This window comes from Dendronephthya gigantea, unplaced genomic scaffold (assembly GCF_004324835.1).
Source record: "Dendronephthya gigantea isolate DGI-Jeju-01 unplaced genomic scaffold, DenGig_1.0 000079F, whole genome shotgun sequence".
In the NCBI taxonomy this organism is placed as follows: Eukaryota; Metazoa; Cnidaria; class Anthozoa; order Malacalcyonacea; family Nephtheidae; genus Dendronephthya; species Dendronephthya gigantea.
The window spans coordinates 143816-165005 of NW_021163089.1; the positions used below are offsets into that span (position 1 = coordinate 143816).

At 36.8% G+C, this 21190-nt stretch overlaps 5 protein-coding genes across 9 annotated transcripts; 1 reads left to right on the forward strand and 4 right to left on the reverse strand.

Annotated features, from left to right (window-relative positions):
* Positions 1 to 791: 791 nt before the first annotated feature.
* LOC114532559 (GTP cyclohydrolase 1-like) lies at positions 792 to 4758 on the reverse strand. Of its 2 annotated transcripts, none has more exons than XM_028554096.1 (7): positions 4023 to 4758; positions 2794 to 3231; positions 2296 to 2405; positions 2137 to 2192; positions 1644 to 1675; positions 1436 to 1520; positions 792 to 1151 (listed from the first exon to the last, which is right to left on the reverse strand). In XM_028554096.1, the coding sequence occupies exons 2-7, from the start codon at positions 3038 to 3040 to the stop codon at positions 1010 to 1012; spliced, it is 672 nt and encodes a 223-aa protein (XP_028409897.1). In that variant the 5' UTR covers positions 3041 to 3231; positions 4023 to 4758; the 3' UTR covers positions 792 to 1009. The 2 variants fall into 2 exon arrangements, with proteins under 2 accessions (XP_028409897.1, XP_028409896.1); XM_028554095.1 differs by lacking the exon at positions 4023 to 4758 and adding an exon at positions 3387 to 3680.
* A 2739-nt stretch (positions 4759 to 7497) lies between these two features.
* Positions 7498 to 11990, reverse strand: LOC114532555 (triokinase/FMN cyclase-like). 2 transcript variants are annotated; one of them, XR_003687970.1, is made up of 17 exons: positions 11759 to 11990; positions 11296 to 11437; positions 11072 to 11216; positions 10914 to 10992; positions 10677 to 10766; positions 10521 to 10555; positions 10337 to 10427; positions 10164 to 10253; positions 9770 to 9889; positions 9528 to 9665; positions 9237 to 9365; positions 8984 to 9102; positions 8778 to 8881; positions 8524 to 8557; positions 8360 to 8449; positions 8015 to 8285; positions 7558 to 7583 (listed from the first exon to the last, which is right to left on the reverse strand). XR_003687970.1 is itself a non-coding variant. In XM_028554088.1 (16 exons), exons 1-16 carry the CDS (start codon positions 11988 to 11990, stop codon positions 8136 to 8138), a joined length of 1788 nt encoding a protein of 595 aa, XP_028409889.1. In that variant the 3' UTR covers positions 7498 to 8135. The 2 variants fall into 2 exon arrangements, 1 of the variants encoding a protein (XP_028409889.1); XM_028554088.1 differs by having other exon boundaries at positions 7498 to 8285.
* A 267-nt stretch (positions 11991 to 12257) lies between these two features.
* On the reverse strand, positions 12258 to 13634 carry LOC114532557. Its single transcript, XM_028554092.1, has one exon. The coding sequence runs from the start codon at positions 13443 to 13445 to the stop codon at positions 12423 to 12425; it is 1023 nt and encodes a 340-aa protein (XP_028409893.1). The 5' UTR covers positions 13446 to 13634; the 3' UTR covers positions 12258 to 12422.
* A 198-nt stretch (positions 13635 to 13832) lies between these two features.
* Positions 13833 to 18666, forward strand: LOC114532556 (G-protein coupled receptor 161-like). Of its 2 annotated transcripts, none has more exons than XM_028554089.1 (3): positions 13833 to 14050; positions 16166 to 17034; positions 18259 to 18666. In XM_028554089.1, exons 2-3 carry the CDS (start codon positions 16254 to 16256, stop codon positions 18579 to 18581), a joined length of 1104 nt encoding a protein of 367 aa, XP_028409890.1. In that variant the 5' UTR covers positions 13833 to 14050; positions 16166 to 16253; the 3' UTR covers positions 18582 to 18666. The 2 variants fall into 2 exon arrangements, with proteins under 2 accessions (XP_028409890.1, XP_028409891.1); XM_028554090.1 differs by lacking the exon at positions 13833 to 14050 and adding an exon at positions 15030 to 15228.
* Positions 18667 to 18854: 188 nt separating this feature from the next.
* On the reverse strand, positions 18855 to 21024 carry LOC114532558 (ribonuclease Oy-like). 2 transcript variants are annotated; one of them, XM_028554093.1, is made up of 10 exons: positions 20943 to 21024; positions 20703 to 20799; positions 20421 to 20514; positions 20180 to 20235; positions 20007 to 20079; positions 19865 to 19935; positions 19685 to 19798; positions 19501 to 19549; positions 19353 to 19424; positions 18855 to 19246 (listed from the first exon to the last, which is right to left on the reverse strand). In XM_028554093.1, the coding sequence occupies exons 2-10, from the start codon at positions 20741 to 20743 to the stop codon at positions 19109 to 19111; spliced, it is 708 nt and encodes a 235-aa protein (XP_028409894.1). In that variant the 5' UTR covers positions 20744 to 20799; positions 20943 to 21024; the 3' UTR covers positions 18855 to 19108. The 2 variants fall into 2 exon arrangements, with proteins under 2 accessions (XP_028409894.1, XP_028409895.1); XM_028554094.1 differs by having other exon boundaries at positions 20703 to 20815; positions 20943 to 20971.
* Positions 21025 to 21190: the final 166 nt, after the last annotated feature.

Sequence of the window (21190 nt, forward strand, 5' to 3'; positions counted from 1 at the left end):
CGATGATATCTTTCTATCTGGCGGAAAAACCTGGGAACGAGAAAGAATGAAACAATCTTGTACCCGGGAAGAGCCCCTGAAAGGGCTCTAATTTCTAAAAGAATATCAAAAACACTAAAATTTCTCGCTAAAAACACTTAAAAAACCTTTAGGCGTTTAAATCTTGACATTTCCAAGCGTGTGCCTTATTAGTCGTTTTCTATGCATATACTTGTTAGGGGCCGCCCCCCGAGACCAGGAAAAGCTTAAATACGTTAAATTTATCTTCGCTCTCAGGGCTAGCCACTGTAGCTGATTCGTCTATGACGCTAGGCTTGTGGCGATGCATACTCTGTTTCTCACTGAGACGTAACGGTTAGGTGCACATACATCATGGTCTGGGGGCCGTAGTGCATCTCCCCCTTAGACGGCCGTTAAGATGTGAGTTATGGGGGGGAGTTCTTCCTATAGCAACTGTCCTTGCACCTTTCGTAGTTGTAACTATGCTGAATATTGCAGCCGGTTGTATAACCAGGTTAGATTGTGGCATAGGCTGGATGATCTCTTTTACGTTCTTTCCAAAATTTTTTTTTTGGCGTGCTTGCCAAATTTTTCTTTCACATACAAAAAAATACTGTTATTAAACATATAAGGAACGGATATGGTTCGTGAAAAAATTTATATCGACTAAAAACCACTTTAATTAACCGTGAATACTCTCCCCAGTCTCTGCATGGCTGAGTCTCTGAATTAAACAATACCAGAGATCATTCATAAACATCAAACATTTGTTTTATTAGATCAGCACAGCAGTAAAACTTTTAAATAAAGTATATTTGAAATCTAACATAAATAATTCTAACTTGATTATCAGTTCAAATTCATAATAAATAGGAAAGTTGATAATTTACGTAAAATTATTCGACCATCACAGGATTCGTGTAGTTTTAAAATATTTACCAACTCCTCGTCCAAAGAAAAGAACTTTTGGTCTGGCGGCATAAAATTAGATTACATTACGTCATTGATCCTAAAACAATGAGGAGTTGCTTGTTGAAAGCTTTAGAAATTCTTCTCGTGTTTTTGGATCGTCTCTGAAAACTCCTATCATACAACTTGTGACGGTAGAGCTACCTGGTTTCTGGACGCCTCGCATTACCATACACATGTGACTAAGATACAAGGAGGGAAACATGTAAAGAATAAGCTGGTACAATGCAATAGTATGGCGAGGTTCTGTACTTACTAAAGTATAGATGCTAAAGCAGAAAATATGGGATAATGGTGTGCAACGGTATACAATATATTACGGTAAGATATGGTAGAGTATAAGGTATGGTATAGGGTATGTCTATGGTATGAAATGGTGTAGCATTCTGGTATGGTGTGTCTATGGTATGATGTGGTATAACCATGATACATGATGATATTCTGTGGTATAATGCGCAACACTTACGCCGCTTCAACAATTACACCGACTCCAGTTGGATTGATGGCTTTAGCCACGGCAATGGCGATTTGCTTTGTTAGTCGTTCTTGCACTGAAATGAAAAAACATTTTGTTTTCTTCAAGTCTGCTAAACACAGTCACACACACTGATCATTCAGTATTGTTAGCCAGTTACGAAAGACTAAAAATACTTGAATCTTTAGTGGAGTTTTACCTTGCAGTCGACGACTGTACATTTCGACTATTCTAAAAATCATGAAAAATGTCAGTTACAGTAACAACAGCTTTAATGAAAAAATCTATTCTCTGATGATTGTCTGCATTCGTGTTTCATTACTTTGCGCACGATAGTGCGTACGCAGGTTTAAAGTTGAGACACTTCTTCTCGGCGCCTGAGGAAAGACTCAACTGGTAAAATTGATTATTCCTTATTTGAAAGATTTTCGTTTGAGAGATTGAAACGTTTTTCTTGCGCATGACAACAGTCAACAGCAAAGGGTTTGGAAACCCTTACGTCACATTTGACCAATCAGAATGTAGGATTTCTTATATTCACTTGTGCACTTTCACTGTTGATTAATAAATCTTAGCCTTGATAATTCTTCATATTAAGGTAGCTCAACTTTGTTCAATAATCGATTATTGATATTGACATTGCTTTATTAATTCACCAGAAAATCCATTCAAAACCTGGGCACACAACTTACCTTGCAATTTTACTTAAACCTAAGACTTTTCCATCTGGAATATAGCCTACAGCAACCTGGATAAATTCAAAAAAGCTGTTATCATTTTCTCACAAATCACAGTAGCCGGCCTTTTACATATTAATTTTATGTCACTGACAATTAGAACGTCCAACATACCCTTCCTATGAAAGGTACCAGATGATGTTCGCACATTGAAAACATGTTTATATCTTTAACAATGACTAGTTCATCATGATCTTCATTGAATACGGCTTCATTGATTATTTCTAAGAAAACAGAAATCCAGATGATTATTTCCAGTTATTTTGATCGATTACTTCAATTCCACTTGGAAATATAATCTGGTATTAAATAGTGAAAATTGTTCATATGGATCAACAACCTTGTACCAGGGTCTTTACTATGGATTGATACATTACGGTGGATCATTGCCATTAAATGGGTTAGCACAGGACATGCAAGGCACTAGTGGATGGTATTTTTACCCAGAAAAGTTCAGTGCAATGCCAGAGTGAACTGAATGAGTTTACTGAGTGTACTGAATGAGAAACAAGACCAGGTCAAGGAGATGGTACATAAAGCTATTCAAAGTAATTCAATAATATCCAGACTATATTGTATAAACACATCATATAACATTATATTGATACAAACCTTCTAATGTCTCTTCATAACCTTTCGTAAAAAAATTAAATGCTTCAGCTGCTCTTCGAGGGGTTTTTAATAAACCTTCTCTTGTTGGATCTTCACCGACACCTTCTAGAATGGAAACTACAGCTGATTCCATGTTCTTTAATCTTTCACCTTTATCCTTTTCTCCCTTTGGCCTTTGCTCAACAATTGGCAAATCAGCCTCTGAAAGAGACCTTATCTTTTTATCTGTTTCACCCGCGTACGCCATTTTTGGTTGGACTTTGAACACAAATTTTTATTAAAACCACACTTGAAGTCAGGGTGCCTTGGGGACCAGTTCAGAATGTTGTAAACCAGAACTTCGACAAGCAAATATATTCCTCACGTTGCCTTTGTTTCAAAATATTTCCGCTATGATCTGTTATGTGATCTTACGTCGTAGGTTGATATCCTCTACAACTAAAGAAAATTATAGAATATTGAATGACCAATATCTGATCCTTTCTCACTTGTTGTTTGAAGATCAACAAAGTGTCAAAATTATGTGTGAAATTGACGCTAGTTTTTTCTTCGAAGCGTGTATATATATTGACACAATTATTCAGTTTTTGTACCTTGATTCGATTAATTGATACTATTTCCTTTTCATTGTGACAAATCACTTTCATACGCGCGAATGCGGTTTATTGACGTGCTTAAATTTACCATTGTGACGAACCTCCTGATTACGATACTACCAAAATACTACCATCACTCAACGGATTGGAAGGTATAGAAGGATACAAGGAAGGTCAAGAGGGGATAACCTTTGGAGGTACCGTCACGTCACTATAGATCTTGGTTTTGGCCGAGATATGGACACTGTTTTTGCCAAACATGAATGGAGGGAAACCGAAGTTCCCGGAAAAAACACTCCTGACCACGTAACATGAAATCCGGATTTCAGGTTATCTGGTTTGGTCCGGAATTTTGGTATTTTTATTTCGTAATTCCACAAAAAAGGGTGGGTTATCAGTTCTTGAAATCGACTTAACGTAGCTTTCTTTCAGGCATTGGCAACAAAATTATGCATGCGTAAACGGATTTTAGATATGGCTATCGTTTATAAAACCTGACCAAGGTGAAATATCAAATATGACCAGCAAATATATCGCGCTCAGTGATCTGATATAGAGATCAGATTTCAAATACTATCGCATTACTATACAAAGATCAGTTACAAAGAAAAACGGGCGTGCAGGCTCACTTACCAATTTCTAGTTTCTACCCAAATTTCAACGTTTTGGAAACGGTTTCTCTTCCTCCCCCCTCCCCTTGGCTACGCTCCTGTTTATTTGCCAAACATGTCATCAACTGGCTTGGAAAGAGGTGGACAACATACCCAACGACATGCGCGAGTCTTCTCTTATTATTCTATGGTACCACAAATACATGGTACAGATCTCCGTTTTTCTGTAACCCCCGTAGCAGTCGTCTTTTTCGTGACTTTTGGCTCTCATTAATACAAGTGTTTAAACAAAATGCTTTGATCTTGTTAAAATAATGACCTACTATTACTGCGGCACACGGGAAAAACTTGAATGCGGATATTCAAGGATAAACAATGATAGCGTTTCTGATCCTTTAAGTGGTCGTTACGTACGTGCGAATCTTTCATTGCGCGATTGATGTCTTAACTCTTGATAGTCTGTGATCAGTGCATTTGGTCACGATCTCAGATTCATTGAAGATCCTGTATTAGAGTTTAGACATGAACGGACACAGTGTCAGTGCCCCCTGTTTCGACTTTAATAAATCAAGATTGAAAAGATATCGCAGGATTTTTCAATCTTGCGGAACTGCACTCGCAACAATCTTGCGAAACTGCTCACGAGATTATGCTGTATGGTAGTTCTCATCATTTTAATCATATTATAGTTCGGGCAGTTTACCTAAAAAAACAACTATTAACGTTCGTCTCAAGCGGATAAACCTGTCAGTTCTGACGTAATCGTTCTCTGTGGAGGTCGAATAATGGATTTATTACGTTCTTGGTCAGTTTAGTTTCTCTGCAGATTACAGCAGGAAGTACCCGGGCAAAAGTCTACGATTTTGGCTTACTTGAACTTGATTTATCTTCGACGATTACAGACTAAATACAAAGAGGTAAATTATAATAGGAGAGGATTCAAAGCTAAACTAGAGACTGGGACGAAATGACTAAAGTATCATTTCATCGTGAAGATTATGGCGAATGGCGTGACTTTTTAACATGCCTTCAAATTATGCAAATATGGACAAAGGAATATAAGCTTTTTTCCCAATGATTCACTTCCAACTATCTCAGTTGGGTGTCCCGGCTTTTGTAATTAGACATAATTTAAATGCATTAATTACGATAATATCTTTGAGTGAATATTGGTCTTCCAGACTTTCACCAGAGTGGCTAATGTACGTCGTTTTAATACTATTGGCTTTCATGTGCAATTTTCACTTTCTCTCTTCATTGATACAAGTAAATCTTTCCTGAGATGAAAGAAAGAAATTCCCTATTACTCCTAATGACCGCACTTTAGAAAAATTGCAAACATCCTCGGCACTCGAATGGCAATGAGGAAGACTAGAAGTTCCTTTGACCCTTTCAAACTCCAATGAGAAGTGGTGATCTTTGTTTTTGTTGCAAGAAAAACACATTAGAGAAGTTGTTAAGGATCCTTGATGAAGCCGTACATAAGGAATGTTGCCTGTACGAGGTGACATAATTGATCACTCAACAGCTACGAGCCTGCACAACCTGATAGTTTCCGTTATCAAGTGAATCATCAGCAATTATGATGCAGCGTGACGTAGCTCGTATAGATACAATTTACTTATAAAAGAGACATCATAGTTTTGACTTGCCTAAGACTGCGTTGATAATCATTGTTGTTGAACACACTCAGCCAAGAAAAACATTTTTAAACTAACAGAGATCCAAATAAATTTAACGAATTAAGGAACGGTAGTGAACTGTTGAAACCGTATACTGCAACAGAAGATTGACTGAAGTTAAGCCGTTCAAGATGTCAACGAGTGTAAAATCAAATGCAGAAATGAAGCAGTCAGAAAAACAGCAAAATCGACACAAAAGAGTAAAACGTGTTCGTAGCTCACCAATCGATCTTTTGGTGTGGGAATATGCTAACTCGTTCGACCGAGAAGAGACGTTCGACAAGCTTAAGGAAGCTGTGAAACATTTTGACATAGATGAGCTGAATGCGTCTGGTTTGAATGCCTTACAGCAATGCGCACTCGATGGAAACTTGGAGGGATTGAAATTGCTACTTTCTCTCGGAGCAGACTGTAACAAACGCGGACGAGGGGGGTGGACAGCGCTTCACTATGCTGCTAGCGAAGGCTATCTCGAGATTGTCAGATATTTGATGCGACATGGCGCTAATGTCAGGATTGCTGATCACAATCATAAGTTTCCAGTTGAAATTACGGAAGATGAAAGCATTATGAAACTTTTATTAAGAGCAACTATCGTTTCAAATGGTATCACGTTGCCAGACTCGTCAGATGGACGTCATAAATCTCTCACCACACAAAAAGATTCTGTATGAAATATCGTCACATATGTCAGTGAAATCTTTTTGCGGTGAAATTGAGCTAAACCTTCCCTTATCAATTATTCATTAACATGTTCAAAGCTTTTCAGAGATGAACTGATATTTCATTGTTTTTTGCTCAACAAGATAGAATGTTTGTTTATAAATGACGCTTTAAATAATGCCATCGTAACTCTTCAAAAATACAATTTCCCTGCAAGGAACTCATGAATTTTGTCCGCAGATGTATAATTAATAGAACGAATAATTTGTACATATTATTCTAATTTGTTTGTTAGTGTGAAATCCGATTAGAAATAGTGTATTTTGTGTTTGGGTCGTACGTGAATTATCTGTTCGGAAAGAACGTGTTGTGATTCGAGGGGATGCGAAATTCTTCATCTCTTCGTCTTAATGTGATTCCATTTGTGTCCGGGAGAAAGAAGCTAATTACTTTTTTCGCAACTAATTCTCCTGTATTCTGATGTAAGATCGTATCAATACCACACAGCTGACCAGATTAGCACTGAAAGGCAAGTTATAATTATAAAATGTGACTGCTGCAAGGAATTTAGCGTCGGCAGCTTCAGATTTAGATGTGAATTAGAAAGTTGAGATTATAAAATTATAAAGTGAAGATTGTAAAGTTAGGTTGTACTTGAATAAACCTTTATAACTCACGTCTATTCATAGTTCAAACCTGCATGTTACTCTGAGGTTCATCCATGCAATACAGTTGTAAAAAAAATTCTTGCACGTCTTCAGCGTGGGTAGTGTGAAGGGAGGAACCAGATTGAGTTACAGTGAAACCTCGATTTTAATTACTTCAGTTTGTTAACACGTTTGTTTTCAACTGATGACGATTTCCTCAACTGATATAACTTAAAAACTACGCGCCTTGGGATGGATTGAAAGGTGTTATGATGGTTCAGAGTCAGCCGTTCTGTTCTGCATGTTATAACTGTTCACCATGTCGGTGGTTAAATGAATCTTACCTTACCCTATGTGTAATTTTCTATCATTTTTCATATGGAAATATTCCCAGCTTATAGATTTATTTACAGAACCAATAATTCTCAATGTGTGATCATCGCCGTTATCAGGTTCGCTAATCTGATAGATTTACCAAAGTGGATAAAGTATAAGTAAGCACACAGCATATTTTTGACGTATAATTCCAAATTAACCACTTACATGAGTCTCTTTAATGTCAGTGAATGAAATCAACACCTCTGGAAAACACTGGAATAAGCGAAGGATTAAACTAAAAATTTACATATTGTTTGTTTTACAAAACTCATTTAGAGATTCCCCTACAAGTTCGTAAGTTCCTGACCTTGAGGCTATTATATCCTTGTTTTCAATTGTTACCATAACAATACAAACAAGCGTCTCACCAGATGGCAAGAGTGTGAATGTTTCACCAGATTTATTGAAACCTAATTTCCTTTAAACGATTTATAGATGTGACGAAATTTGGCGTAAACATTCATTGAGTAGAATTGGATGACACTGCTTGAACTCTGTCCTAACAACATTTGCTTTTCTAACCTAGTTACGAAACCCTACAAAATTTGCTATAAAAAGATGCAAGTTGCTCTGGAGAATTTGACGGCGTATTCAGATTTTCTAAATTCCATCAGGACCTTGCAAAAAATAATTTGTATACATACCTATGAATATCCTACTCGTTAGCCTTATGGCAAGAGGGTTTTTATTAATCTTTTACAAGCATTTTACAGAATTAGCTGGGCACATTCCACATATTCACATTCATATTCGCATTTTATGTCATTATTTTAAAGCTGCACAAATCGCATTCATCCATAATGCAACAGCAACCGCACCAGGATCTGGTTCCGATAAAATACTAGACCCAATGTAACTCGCACGGCCGGCCTGGGCCTGCATTTTAGCCGTGTTCTGTGCACCATCCTCGGCAGCCTGGGTAGAAATTAAATTAATCTATTCACTTCATTCAGGTCTGGACACAGTACACAGATTTCACCAGAATTTACCTTGACTGCTTTTTGAAAAGATTCCAGAGGTTTATCAGAGTTCTTTAGACCTTTCTTCAACTCCAGAACAGCGGGACACATAGCGTCCAACTGTAGAATTTTAGTGTGAAGGAGAGTGTTTAAAACTAACAGAACTATTATTAAACTATATAAACATTACATACCATTGTTCTGTAACCTTCTTGAGCTCCACCGTATCTTAGAAAGTATAATGATTATAGATTTACACAAACTTAAAAGATACAGTTTGATAATATCGTAAATTATATAAATGGTGACGCATAATAAAACGGAGTTTTGTTATTGTTAAAGCGTAACTGCATTGACGTCGGATCATTTGCTGTCCATATGCACTACACTGAGACAACAGACTGTAAAACATCTATCAGAACTGGATCGTATGTGAAACAAGATTTACCTCATTATTGCTTGTATTCCACATTCAAAGGCTTTACACCACTGCATTGGCTCAACATTATCTTTGATTTGTTCAACACCAGCCAGTAAAAATAAACTATAAAGCTTAATAGAGACAATGGTTAAATATTTTAGTTTGAAAGCGCGGGTTAACGTACGGAAAATTTTGCCAATAACAAATTAACCGCGCTTGCTTGTTTTACATACCGCTCCTGATGATCCTCCCATGCGGTCCTCAATGATATCAGAGAGAACAATAAGGGCCTGGTATGGAGTATTACAAGGAATACCACAACTCTCTATGTTTCCTAAAGTATCTTTTATGCCTGAGTAGCGAAAAAAAAAAGATAATACCCTGAGACATGATTGAAAAAACGACACAATTTCCATAAGGATGGTTGTTTAACAAAAACTGCAAGTCATTCTAATCTAACGCCATCCCCAGAGTTTTAATACTAACCTATGGCAGCTCGTTTTAATGTTGAGCCACAATCTCCATCACCTGCCAAGCGATCTAAATTGTTAAGCCGTTCTTCATTGGCTTCTAAGGTTTCTGCAATCTTTAACAGGCAGTTGTATAATTTACGACCTAAACACAAAATATTCTATGACCTTCCTTTGGCTTTGACTCTGCAGTAAAAAAAATAGAATCAACGAATGACCATCATATCACTCAGTTTAATGACAATCGCCCCGGCTAACAGTAATAGAAGATAACGACTGTATAGTTGTTCTCTTTTCCTAAACTAACCTCCTGATGTTAATGCTTGTCCTTTCACTTTCATGTCATCTCCAGACTCCCTGTTTACTGGTTCGTAACCTTCAAGAGGATTGGGAGTATTTTGATCACCAAACACCCGGGGCCATCCAGGAATCCTTGTTTCAAAATCTGAAAATACAATATATATAAAAGATCTAATTCTGGGGACGGTCATAGGAAAACTGGATAGCGCTATCAGCTATCCACTGGATCAGTTCATACACGAAACAAACCTAAATATTTCTTTCTATCTTCGTTCAAATGTAGCAAGGTTATTGAAACACCAGCCATCTCCAAAGATGTCATAAAAGTACCAACATATATTCTCTCAACTTCAACACCTTTTTTTGTTTCTGAATGATGAAAATTTCAATGGTTAATGCTGTAGTCATCAGCTACTGCTAGTGCAGAAAATTAGGATGAATTTTTATTCCAGAAGTTTAGCACTTGAGCTGATCCAAGACGCGATTAGGAAATAGTCCAGCCTTTTGTAAACTCAGGTCAATTCAATATGAGGTTATACATGCACATATATGATAGAGATTCTCTTTCTTATTTTTCTGTAGATTTTGGTAGTTAAAAAAGGAAAATATAGCTGTAAAGCAACAGATTACATTCTGAACTCACTCAAATACTGGACTGCTTCTTTTGCTACAATATATAATTCCAATTGAGTTGTTCCTCCAAGATTATTTACCATTAAACCAAGTTTGTCACCTAAAATGGAAATTAAGCCGGGAATATAGATATGGTTCTACACACACCTAAACTATTGTTAATAATTCCCAAACTAGTGTCACCTTTCTTTAGGTAAAATTTATTGGTCTCTGCCTCAGATTCTGTACTCATATGTTCCACCATTCTTTGCACAAGTTGCTTGGCTGTTAAGAGCTTTTCATCACAAGGAAAAACAAGAAAAAAATAAATGACAAAAACAGGTGCTGGCGAGGTAACCATGAAATACTTCCTGAGAAGTAACTATACCTTAATTCTTTCCACACCTTTTTCCCCATGAATACCTGGCATATATATATAGTAATTTATAGATATGATGAAGAGCAGTAATGTAGTACTCAAAATGGTAGATTATTCTCAATGATCAACCAACAATTTGTTTTATACAAGATCTAGTTAACATACCAAGACCAAGCTCAATTTCATCATCCGCAAGATGAAATGACGGCTGTGATCCTGGTATGGAGCATGGTGATAAACTTACACCCATTGTACCTAGACGAACAGAACATTTATACAGTCGTATATTTTTTAAAACCAATTTGTCACGCTAAAAATAGTTCTCAATTTTTACACTTGGTAATGCTAATGCGATAAAAGAATACTTTGTTCAATATTGACAATTCTATCAATATATCTTACCCATGTTTTTGATAGTGTCCTGCAAAAATGGAACCATTTCCTCCAATGATGCTCCTGTTTCTGCCATCGCACCTGCTATCTGATTACAAGGCAATACAGTTTGTTTGTAAATTATCTGCAAATCATACAATACCTGTATATATATATATGTGACTTACTTTATGAATAATGACAGTACCACACAATCCTCTTCTGCCAGAAGTCTTATCTACACTTGCCAAAGCACAATCTTCATTTACAACAACAATATCAACTTTGATACCCTCCTGTTTGGCCCGTTCTGCGGCCATACCAAAATTTAACCTAACCACAAAACCTGTTTTAGTACACATAGCAGTTGTCAGCAAAGGCAAGTACCAAATAACTATGGGAAAATAACTACCTGTCACCAGTGTAGTTCTTAACTATTAGCAAAACACCACCTTCATTACTGGCACCAACAGCACGTATGGTAGCAAGAACTGATCTTGTTGGAGGTGAAGTAAATACATCACCAGCAACAGCAGCTGTCAATCCACCATGGCCTTTAATTAATGACAAAAAATGGGTTACCAACAGCCACTACTAAACCTACACCTATTGTAAAAATTACGGTGAATAGCAGTGATCATGAATTTCTATCTAGTACGAAATATGGCAATGAACAGACGCTATTCATAGCTAGTAGAACAGACGCTATTCATGACCAGTATGAATTGATTCAATAGCTGATAAACACTGCCCACTACAGTTTTATTAAATGCAATTGATGTACTAAATCTGAGAGGTGAGAACCTCCATGCTCATAGCCAGGCACAAAGTACACTATTTTATGTAATAACTTTCTTAGTTTGTATGGTACAAACCTACAAATCCAGCGTGCGCTGGTTCATGACCACTTCCGCCACCAGAGATCAATGCCACCAAACTTCGCTCACGAACACAATCAACATCGCGTCGTATCAAAACACGATGGCCATTTAGTAATTGCACATCATTGTTGGAGAGAACCGCGCCATTTAAAGCTTCGTCAACTACAGCATACGGATTATTTATAATTTTTTTGCTACGCGTTTCGACGTGCGTCTTTGTGGACATTTTATTGCGCAAATTTGCTAAATGGTTTCAGGTCATATGGGGAGGGGCCAGGGGCTCTGTGGGCAGGGGGCAGACCTGGCCAGGGGAAGGAGAGTACAACAAGGTTTTCTTCAATGGTTTAGGTCCGCCTTGTACCTGGGGAATTGAGCAGCCATAAAGACAATATATTAGTATGATGGCTATTTTGATGTTAAAAACCAGTTAGGATTGTTTCAAAACACAAATTGGTTTGGTTTGAAAAAAAAAATTATTTGCTCATAAACAGAATTCGTACTATTGTCTTCATGTACTATCTTAAACTCTAAAAAAATGTCAATTTTTTCCTTTCTTGAGTGCATGTAAAATATATCTTTGATATAATCTGATTACAATCAATGCCTTCAGAACTCAACATCCAAAATATCACAACTAGCAATGTCTGGCAATCAAAGATCAGATATCTTCCAAATCATTTAAAAATACAACACCCTCTATAAACAACATATCCCCAATGCTACCGGCCATTTCTTCTTTTCTAATGCAAATCTGCTGTACATCTTTCACATTATCCCTGCTTATTGGACCAACAATGTAATCACAACTTTTGACCTCATGTTTCAGTTTTTCACTAAGTTTATTTCTATGTTGTTCACCAGACCTGAAGAATTTGATTATAGCTTCTAAGTCTTTGTGACGTTCAGAACCTGATAAATCAAGACCTTGTACTCCATTAAGATGATCATGAGTGATTTTAAACAATATTACAGCTGCAGCCTTGTCTTTTTGTGCCCAATTCAGAGCATACTCAAAGTCATTCACCAAGTAAAATCCCTTTCCATTAGAAAAATCACAACGAACTTTACCACACCCTAACTTGATTCCATCATCCAGAATATTCTTGGCACTTACATGGTCTGTACCATGGAAAAAGAGTTGTCCTTTTGGATCCTTTGACTTGACCTGTGATGTCAAATCATTTATCTGAGTTACGGCCTCGTCTTTGGTTGTGGTGTTAAGAACAGGCACAAAACTAGCATCATCTCTTTCATTATCAACACTTACTGTGAACCATTTATTCAGGTCACTTTCTCTGAATGGAAATTTGGGGACTTTATGATTCAACCGTATATCATACTTGAACAATCCTTCTATGTAAATTTTAGCCCAAGCCAAAAGGGATATGTGTTCAGGAAAAGGCTGTTTAGCAATCCAATTGGCAACAACATTTGATCGATATTTCGTAAAGCCCATTTTTTGCAAAGCACACTTTAGTGTCTTTGTATCACGTAAGTCTTCTACATTTTCAGACTCGTCCCGTTGCTCTATGAAACACAGTATAAAATACTTATCAACGCGGTGCCTTCTCATTTCTTCACTTAAGTTCCTAAGTCTGCATGCAATATCATCTTGTAAGCCAAGGATGGAACACAAAACATTTTCTTCTGTTGTCTCTGCCAATACATATTCTGCTACCATATTAACGATGCTGTCGCTTTACTAAGCCTCCTAAATGTTTTTATGCATTCTGAAGTTAAAAGATAATATATATAAGCAAGCTTGAGTATTTAAACTGGCCAAAGATATCCTTTTTATCAAACCTCACCAACCAAACACAACAAAACACAAAACACACGACAACACTTGTAAATGATGTCATTGATGTGTTATTGGGCGGTTAGGAGAATATACTGTTTTATCAAATAATTTCAGTTTTCAGGGCAGGGCTGGGGTCATCCCAGGGTCATACCACGTGGGGCGCAAACCTGTGCGTCAAGCCGTACCACCCTGCGTACTATAGTAACTCAGGCGAAACAATCGTGTCAAATTGCGAAATAAGACACTCTTTTTTAAACAAATCGCCAACGTATTTTTCATGACAGAGAATTATAAAGCCGCGTATTTGAATGAGCCATATATGATATAACTTTTCTTTCTTGTTCGCTTCGGGGAATGATTTGCTACAGCTGATTATGGAGTAAAACTAAGATACCTGCCAATCTTACAGGAAGATCATAAGTTTTATGACGCATACCAATTGCTAATATTTCCTTGGTGATTACAAGTACCTCGGCAAGTACAAGGTGAGTACAATATTCTTTAATTAATCTCGAAGTCAGATAGTAACCGAAGGGTAATCACGGGGAGAAATGGTTCATATGAGCGTAATTTTTATTCTAGCTAAAATGTAGAATCTATGTGCGCTCAGGTTGCGCATGATACATTAACATTTTAATAGGTAGTTATGTAACCAGTGATAGACGTAAGCAGAGGAAATGTTGGGCATGCATGCCAGAAACAAATAATGATCCTGCACCATAAACGTCCGTTTTTCAGATAATTGGCACGGGTAAAAATATTAATGACGTACTCTGTGTGCGCATACTATTACGTTAGGGCCCTTCGGAGGGTTATCTTCTAAAACAAAAGAGTTTGGATTAAACAAAGGTGGCCACATTACTAATCTCAAGGTATGAGATCAAGGTATCTCAATTCTCAATGAAGGTATATAAGCACTCATGTACATAAATAGAGGCTGCAAGACAAATTTGTAGCTTTTTAATCGTGATGTAGTTTGAACCTGCTATTAATCGTGATGTAGTTCGAACCTCCTATTTCCTAATTTGCCCGCTTTCCTTTACAAATGTCGTTTAGACTTGTCTATGTTTATTCCGGGGTGTCTAAAACCATAAGTTTCTAGGTAAATGGGCTCAACACGTCGTGACGTTTAGGTGTCAGGATGCGCCTAGGCATCCATGTGACAAGAAAAATCAAGCTACGGCAAGAAATTCAACAAAACAACTGATTAAAAATGAATGCTTTCTATCTGTGCAAAACATGAAATCGGATTATTAATAAGCAGAATGCATTAACATATCATTCAGGTGTGTCTGTGGTGTCATGCATGGAACGATTTGAATGTTACAATTATTTCCCAATGAAGCTCGCAACGTGAATACGTCTGAAAGGAGACCGCGCCATTGTATTCGATAACCACCCACACAATGCATGCCTATCTTACCCCTGCTTTTTGACACAGACGATAAATATTCATCACCAACACTTCAATAAATGAGCCGAGCGCTTGATGTGAATCCAAGAAGATTCATTACTGCATGATTACTAGAGTGTCATCATCATCATTATCACACATCTTTAATAGCCTCATATACGGTAACTGGATGAAGGTTCTTTGAAAAACACAATTGTAAAGGTTTCTTACCCGTCAACAGACATGAAATTGGCCTCATAATAAGTCAAGGTTTGTATATACTTAATACGTATATAAAACAATGTCTGTAAAAGCTGAAGGTTGTACGAATCACTTGAGGCAATCCAACTGCTAAAAATGAAGTTAAAGAATTTCATACAACCATCCTTCATATGAAAGAAGAAAATTTCCGGAGAATTGTCTTCAAATACGCTCTTACGTCATATGCAGATATTCGTTGTAAAATATCATCCACTGTATTGCTTTGAATTGAGAATTTATGAAGCACTAACAACGTTCAGCCAATTCTGATATTGGGTTAAAATGCTATTTTAGTTATACTTCTGTTCGGTTCATGAACTCTTTGATCTTAGAGATTATATTGCTGGCTTCGCGGTTAAATTTGGACAATATTTCATTATCATTTATCATCAATTAACGATATTTCTTAGTTATTGGCCATAGTAATTGATTATAACGGAGGTACTGATCATGCAACCTTGCATTACTTTGATATGGAAATTTGGGACGATATTCGCCTGGCTTTCCATGAATATATTTCCTTGAAAATGTGGAAAAAATGAGTAAAAGATGATGAAGCTGCACGTAGTAACTCTTGTAAAGGGATCCAATTTCATGACACGGGTCACGTATTCACTTGACTGCGACACAGGAATATGAAAGACGTTTCTGTGTTCTTGTAGGGAGAGGTAACACTTAACATCACCGACATTTCTCACTTAACTTTCTTAATAATCACACACGCATATCCGCAGTTCATTTTCACCTCTGTTGCCAACGATATCCCCTACGATTAGGGTCTGTCACAAACGCTACGGTTGGTTATTTGTTATCAAAAATTTATTTGAACAAATACAATTAAAGCTGACAGCCGTACCCAATAATCCTTCTTAGTCTGGCAGATATCTTCGTCTTAATTAAAACACTGTCAACAAATCGATTATGAATTGTTTTTGTACATTTAAAGAGGAAAGTGAAAACCGAGATATTTCTGGAATCTGCCCACAGTCTCGCTGCAAGTGAAGGACTGGCTGATTAGAATTAGCTTCAGAAAAATGAGGGGACTTAAAAGCATTGGAAATGGTACAAGTTTGGAATTTACTCCATCGCCAGGAGTTTATGTCCTTGTTGTCGTTGTGATCCTGACTGCAGTTGCATCTGTGATTGGCAACGTCTTGGTTCAGATCGCTTTTTGGAGAACGAGATCTCTTAAAGTGTCTTCACCAGCAATTCTTGTGATGGTTTTAGCATTAGCCGACTTTGGTATGTCTGTATTGGTGATGCCTTTCGTTGTCAGCACAGCATTGCACGGCAAGTGGTCTCAAAGCCACGAGCTTTGTGTGGCATCAGGATTTTTAAATACGTTACTGACTGCCATTCAATTTGGCGTGCTGTTCAGCATCAGCATTAACAGATTTATGGCAATTTCCTATCCACACAGATATCTACTTAAATGGAAAACTTCAACGACATACGCCATGGTATTTTTGGTCGTGGTTCATAGTTTACTGTGGTCAATAATGCCGTTCTTAGGATGGGGTGGTTACGAGTACATTCAGGGTACACTGTTTTGTAATATAAACTGGTCTCACCACAAAGCTCATTCTATCAGTTTACTGGCATTCTGCTACATAATCCCTGCTCTTATTGCAACCATCTTGTACATTACTGTTTATATCAAAATTCGGAGGATTGGCCAAAGTCCTATCGCGCAATTAAGAATGAGCAGTCAACTGGACTTGAGAGCAAGAATCGAGAGAGAAAACGACAGCTTGTCTGTTGATGGTCATTCAAAGATCAGCGTTAACGATCTTTCTTCATCGCCCTGTAAGAGAGGTAGGAATTTATAGTTATAGTTAGTTGAATATTGAAAGTTGACGATATTGCTTCACCTATTAAGATAAAGGATCTCAAATTAAACCCATCTATGCTTAATTGAGGTCACAATTGCAACCATCCATTACATTTACATGGAGCATCGGCACGCTTGGATAATATTCTATCAGTATCAGACAGAGATAAGAAATTATCATCGCTATACATTAGTGACGTGGACGCCCTCTTCTCAATCAAATACTTCACTAATCGACTGAAAACGTTTTTGCCTTTGCATGCAGTAATCATGAAGGGGGTCTTTTAGGGTCAGAGGTTTTCCTGTTATTCCAGTCATATTACTGCATATTTAAAATGGAAACTATGGAATCTTAGACTTGGTAATCTTGAATAAACACAAGCCATAATTACAATATGGAATGCACTTACATTCTAATTAAATTCGAATATCAGTTTCGCTAACATTCGAACGTGTTTTAATTTGATAATTTTTTTATCAGCAAACACGCGTTTAAAGAAGCTTGTGTCTTCGTGGGGTTTGTGAAATGATAACACATCACACTGAAAAACGTATCTCAATCATGGGTGTATGCCATATGCTGGATATTGACAGCTAATTGGTTGTGGTTCGTGATTACCGGGAAGACAAACGATTTCTAAATTTAAATCTTGTGCATGATTTAATTGCATCTATGCCTTTCATAAGGCGCCTTATTTGAATATAGCATAGAATTAGTAATAGTTTAAAAAAACAATTATTTCGTTTCGTCAAGTCGGGTCCGGGTCTTTCATCCTTGCGCCGCCTCCCCGCTACTTTCAGTCAATGTCCATAACCTTGCATCTTCTTTTGATTTTATAACCTTTCAATTTCTTTTACCACTTCATATGACTTGACGATATCATATCAACCTTGCTTCCCTCATCTTTTCCACAATATCTACCACCTCACATCTCATTATACCTCACATCTTTGTTTGAACTCTTCATTCCATGATATTCCTGACCAGCTTTCATTCCTTTCTTCTTATTACGTGTCCATATCATCTCAACCTTGCTTCCCTCGTCTCCTCCACAATATCTACCACTTCACCTCTTCTCTTCTTATCTCTTCATTCCACGACATTTCTGACCACCTCTTCTTCATGTCTTCATCATTTCTTCTCTTTCCGTCGAGGCTTTCCTCGCTTCATCTTCAATGTCAACCACCTCTTCTTCTATCTATTTCAGATAACATAAATGGTAGCAGATACTCGATAAACACCATCAATCATAAATTTCGCCGTCATCGAACACGCGAGTCCCGCGTGACAACAAGTCTGTTAATGGTTGCAGCTGCTTTCGCCATCTTCTGGTTACCAAGGGGACTAGTGAACTTCAGTGCTGTCGTGAGCGGGCGAGACTCAGTACCCACGGCTGTGGAGTATCTCACATCAGTGTTCATATTCATGTCCAGCTTTGTTAATCCTATTATCTACGCTTTGTTTCACTATGAATATAACAAAGCGTTTAGAAAAATATTACGATGTAATTTCATAGTAAGTAGAGGCTAAAACTGGAGTACAATATTTCACCACAACAATGCAACTCAATATAAAATACTATTCTATTCACTGAGGGGAATATTTCAAGAGGAATATAAAATTTTAATGTGTAGCAATATCTATGCCGGAACTTTCTCAATATATTCTGTGTAATTATTGTATAAATGCAGAACAATATAGTGTGTATAGTAACATAGTAGAAAGTAGTATATATTTATTTCGTCACTTCACCCAATGTTCATTTGTAAATACCACAAAAAATTATGCGACGGTAGTAAATATATTTGTACAAAATAACCCAAAGTTTCTTCGTTTGTATATTTGTGAGGTATGATTATAAATTAGATGGCGTTGTTGGGTAGTATATATCATATTAAAAAATCTATGTAAATTAGGCAGGAGTAACCTCAAATAATACGAATATCGCTTTCGATACCCTTCACACATCGAAAACAAATGTTTGACACGAGAAATGGAGAACAAATTGATATAAAAATTAGCAGATAATAACGAGATTTATAAAATAAAATGCTGGATTATTGCGCGAAGAAAGGGTTCAATGGGTGATAATATACTGGTACGTCATTGGTGCATTCCTCGTCCGCCTCCTCACAATCGATTACGTTGAATTTTTTATCCAAACAAATCATTATTTCCTCGACTCGCTGTTTGCTCTAAGGAGAGAGAAAGACTCTTACTCTTACAGTAAACAAACGGCAACGGCAAGATCTGGAGCTGCATGAATCAATACTTAGTCTAACTTAGAAGACGCTGACTTACATCCGTTTTGCAGCAATGAAGAATGGGCGAATGGCCGGTCTTTTTTTGAACTGCGTCGCGGAAATCGTCGAGCTGTAGTAGATATGAAGAAACCAATATTTTACATAGATTTCACTAAGTAATATACCAAAGTAAGTTATCTTTATACCTTGTATGTCTTCGTTTTGGATGGTAGAATTTCGGCATCATTAAGCATACTGGATGGGAAAAAAACATAATTTCATTAGGTATAAAAATAAAAATAATAAAAATAAGTAAAAATAGCAGGTCATGCAAGGTCATTGCTGGCCAATATACAGACATGATAAGGGTAATGGGGATATCACGCTTGCCTTAATATGTCATATTTTCTGTTTAGCTGCAGTCCCAGAGCAAAATATTTATGTTCACTGTCCAATGATGACATATCTGTGCAACATGTTCCATGCTTTTCCCACTCGTGTTCCCTGAAGAAAAAAACTTCCTAAATAACCTTTTAAATAACATTATCCCAGCATGCTGAAAATTCTCACCAAAATGAAATTCTTGAATTAGTGGAGGTTTCAAGTTCTGGCCAGTAAATTTCCATCTTTGCTTCAATGTCCTATTTTATAGAAAAACATCACTGAATGACATGGTCAAAATATTCAGACACATTTCAGAATATTGCTTTACCAAAATTTGGGATTCCTCAAAGTGCCATGATCTGTTGCAGTATTGAGGATCCTCTGTTTTTCCAAGAGTTGGCCTATCAATTTAGCAGAAATACAACATATAATATCTAATTTTAAATACAAATACCTCAATGAGAATTAAACTCATGTAGAGCCATCATAATATCCTCTTACCATAATCCATGTATAGTCCATGTTTTTACTTTTTCTGGGATTCGACACCTAGACACCTGTGGTACAAAGCATTATAATTTAACCTATTAGTCCCACATCCTTGACTAGTAACTACATGTGACCTACATATGGATCAAGCACTTATTCCGAGAAATCTCTGGTTTATTTCAATTTATTTAGAACCCAATTCTTCAGAATAATGATACCATGTAGCTTTCATGCAGCTTCTTAGAACACTTACACCAATACATTCACAAAGACTTTGTGGCCATTGCTGTGTGAATATAAAGTGATCATAGTTATAGTTGGTTGTATTGAAACCCTCTACACATGACCTGTAGAAATATAAAATATTTAAAATTATATAACTGTAATTTGAAATTTGAGCATATCAGAAAGAACAAAAGCAATTATTGACAATGATCTATTTGACAATTTATTTTATTGCATAATACAGAATAGCTAACTTCGAAGCAGAATTTTAGACTTATCATGTCCAGAAATATCTGAAACATATACTTACAAGCAGAGAAAGAAGCCAAGACAGCTCACATAATACAACATACTTGTGCTTTGTTGAAATTTATACGTATACACTGTCACTGATGAATGTCGACGCTCTGAAACATGCAAAAACTTCTCTCAATTAACAATTTTCACAATAAACATTGCCACGTTACAAGAACAAACAAAATTTACTCAAAAATTTCTATATAAACACCAGTAAAACAGGATTTTTTAATCATGATACAGAGAAACTCACCTTTATAAAGAAGATTCGAGCCCTTTCTTGGATTTTACTACTGACGCGATCACGCGAATTTACCGGCAAATTTATAAACAATATTTTGAAGGTTTCACTTCCGTCTTCCGGCCATTTGTTTCCGGTAATTTGCGTAATGATTGCGATAAATATTTGCACTGATATTTATCTTTTTTTTGAAAACACAAAGGTTTAAGCGTCGTTTGAGCAGACTTGAATCGTATTCATGTCCCCGTGACCTTTCTAAT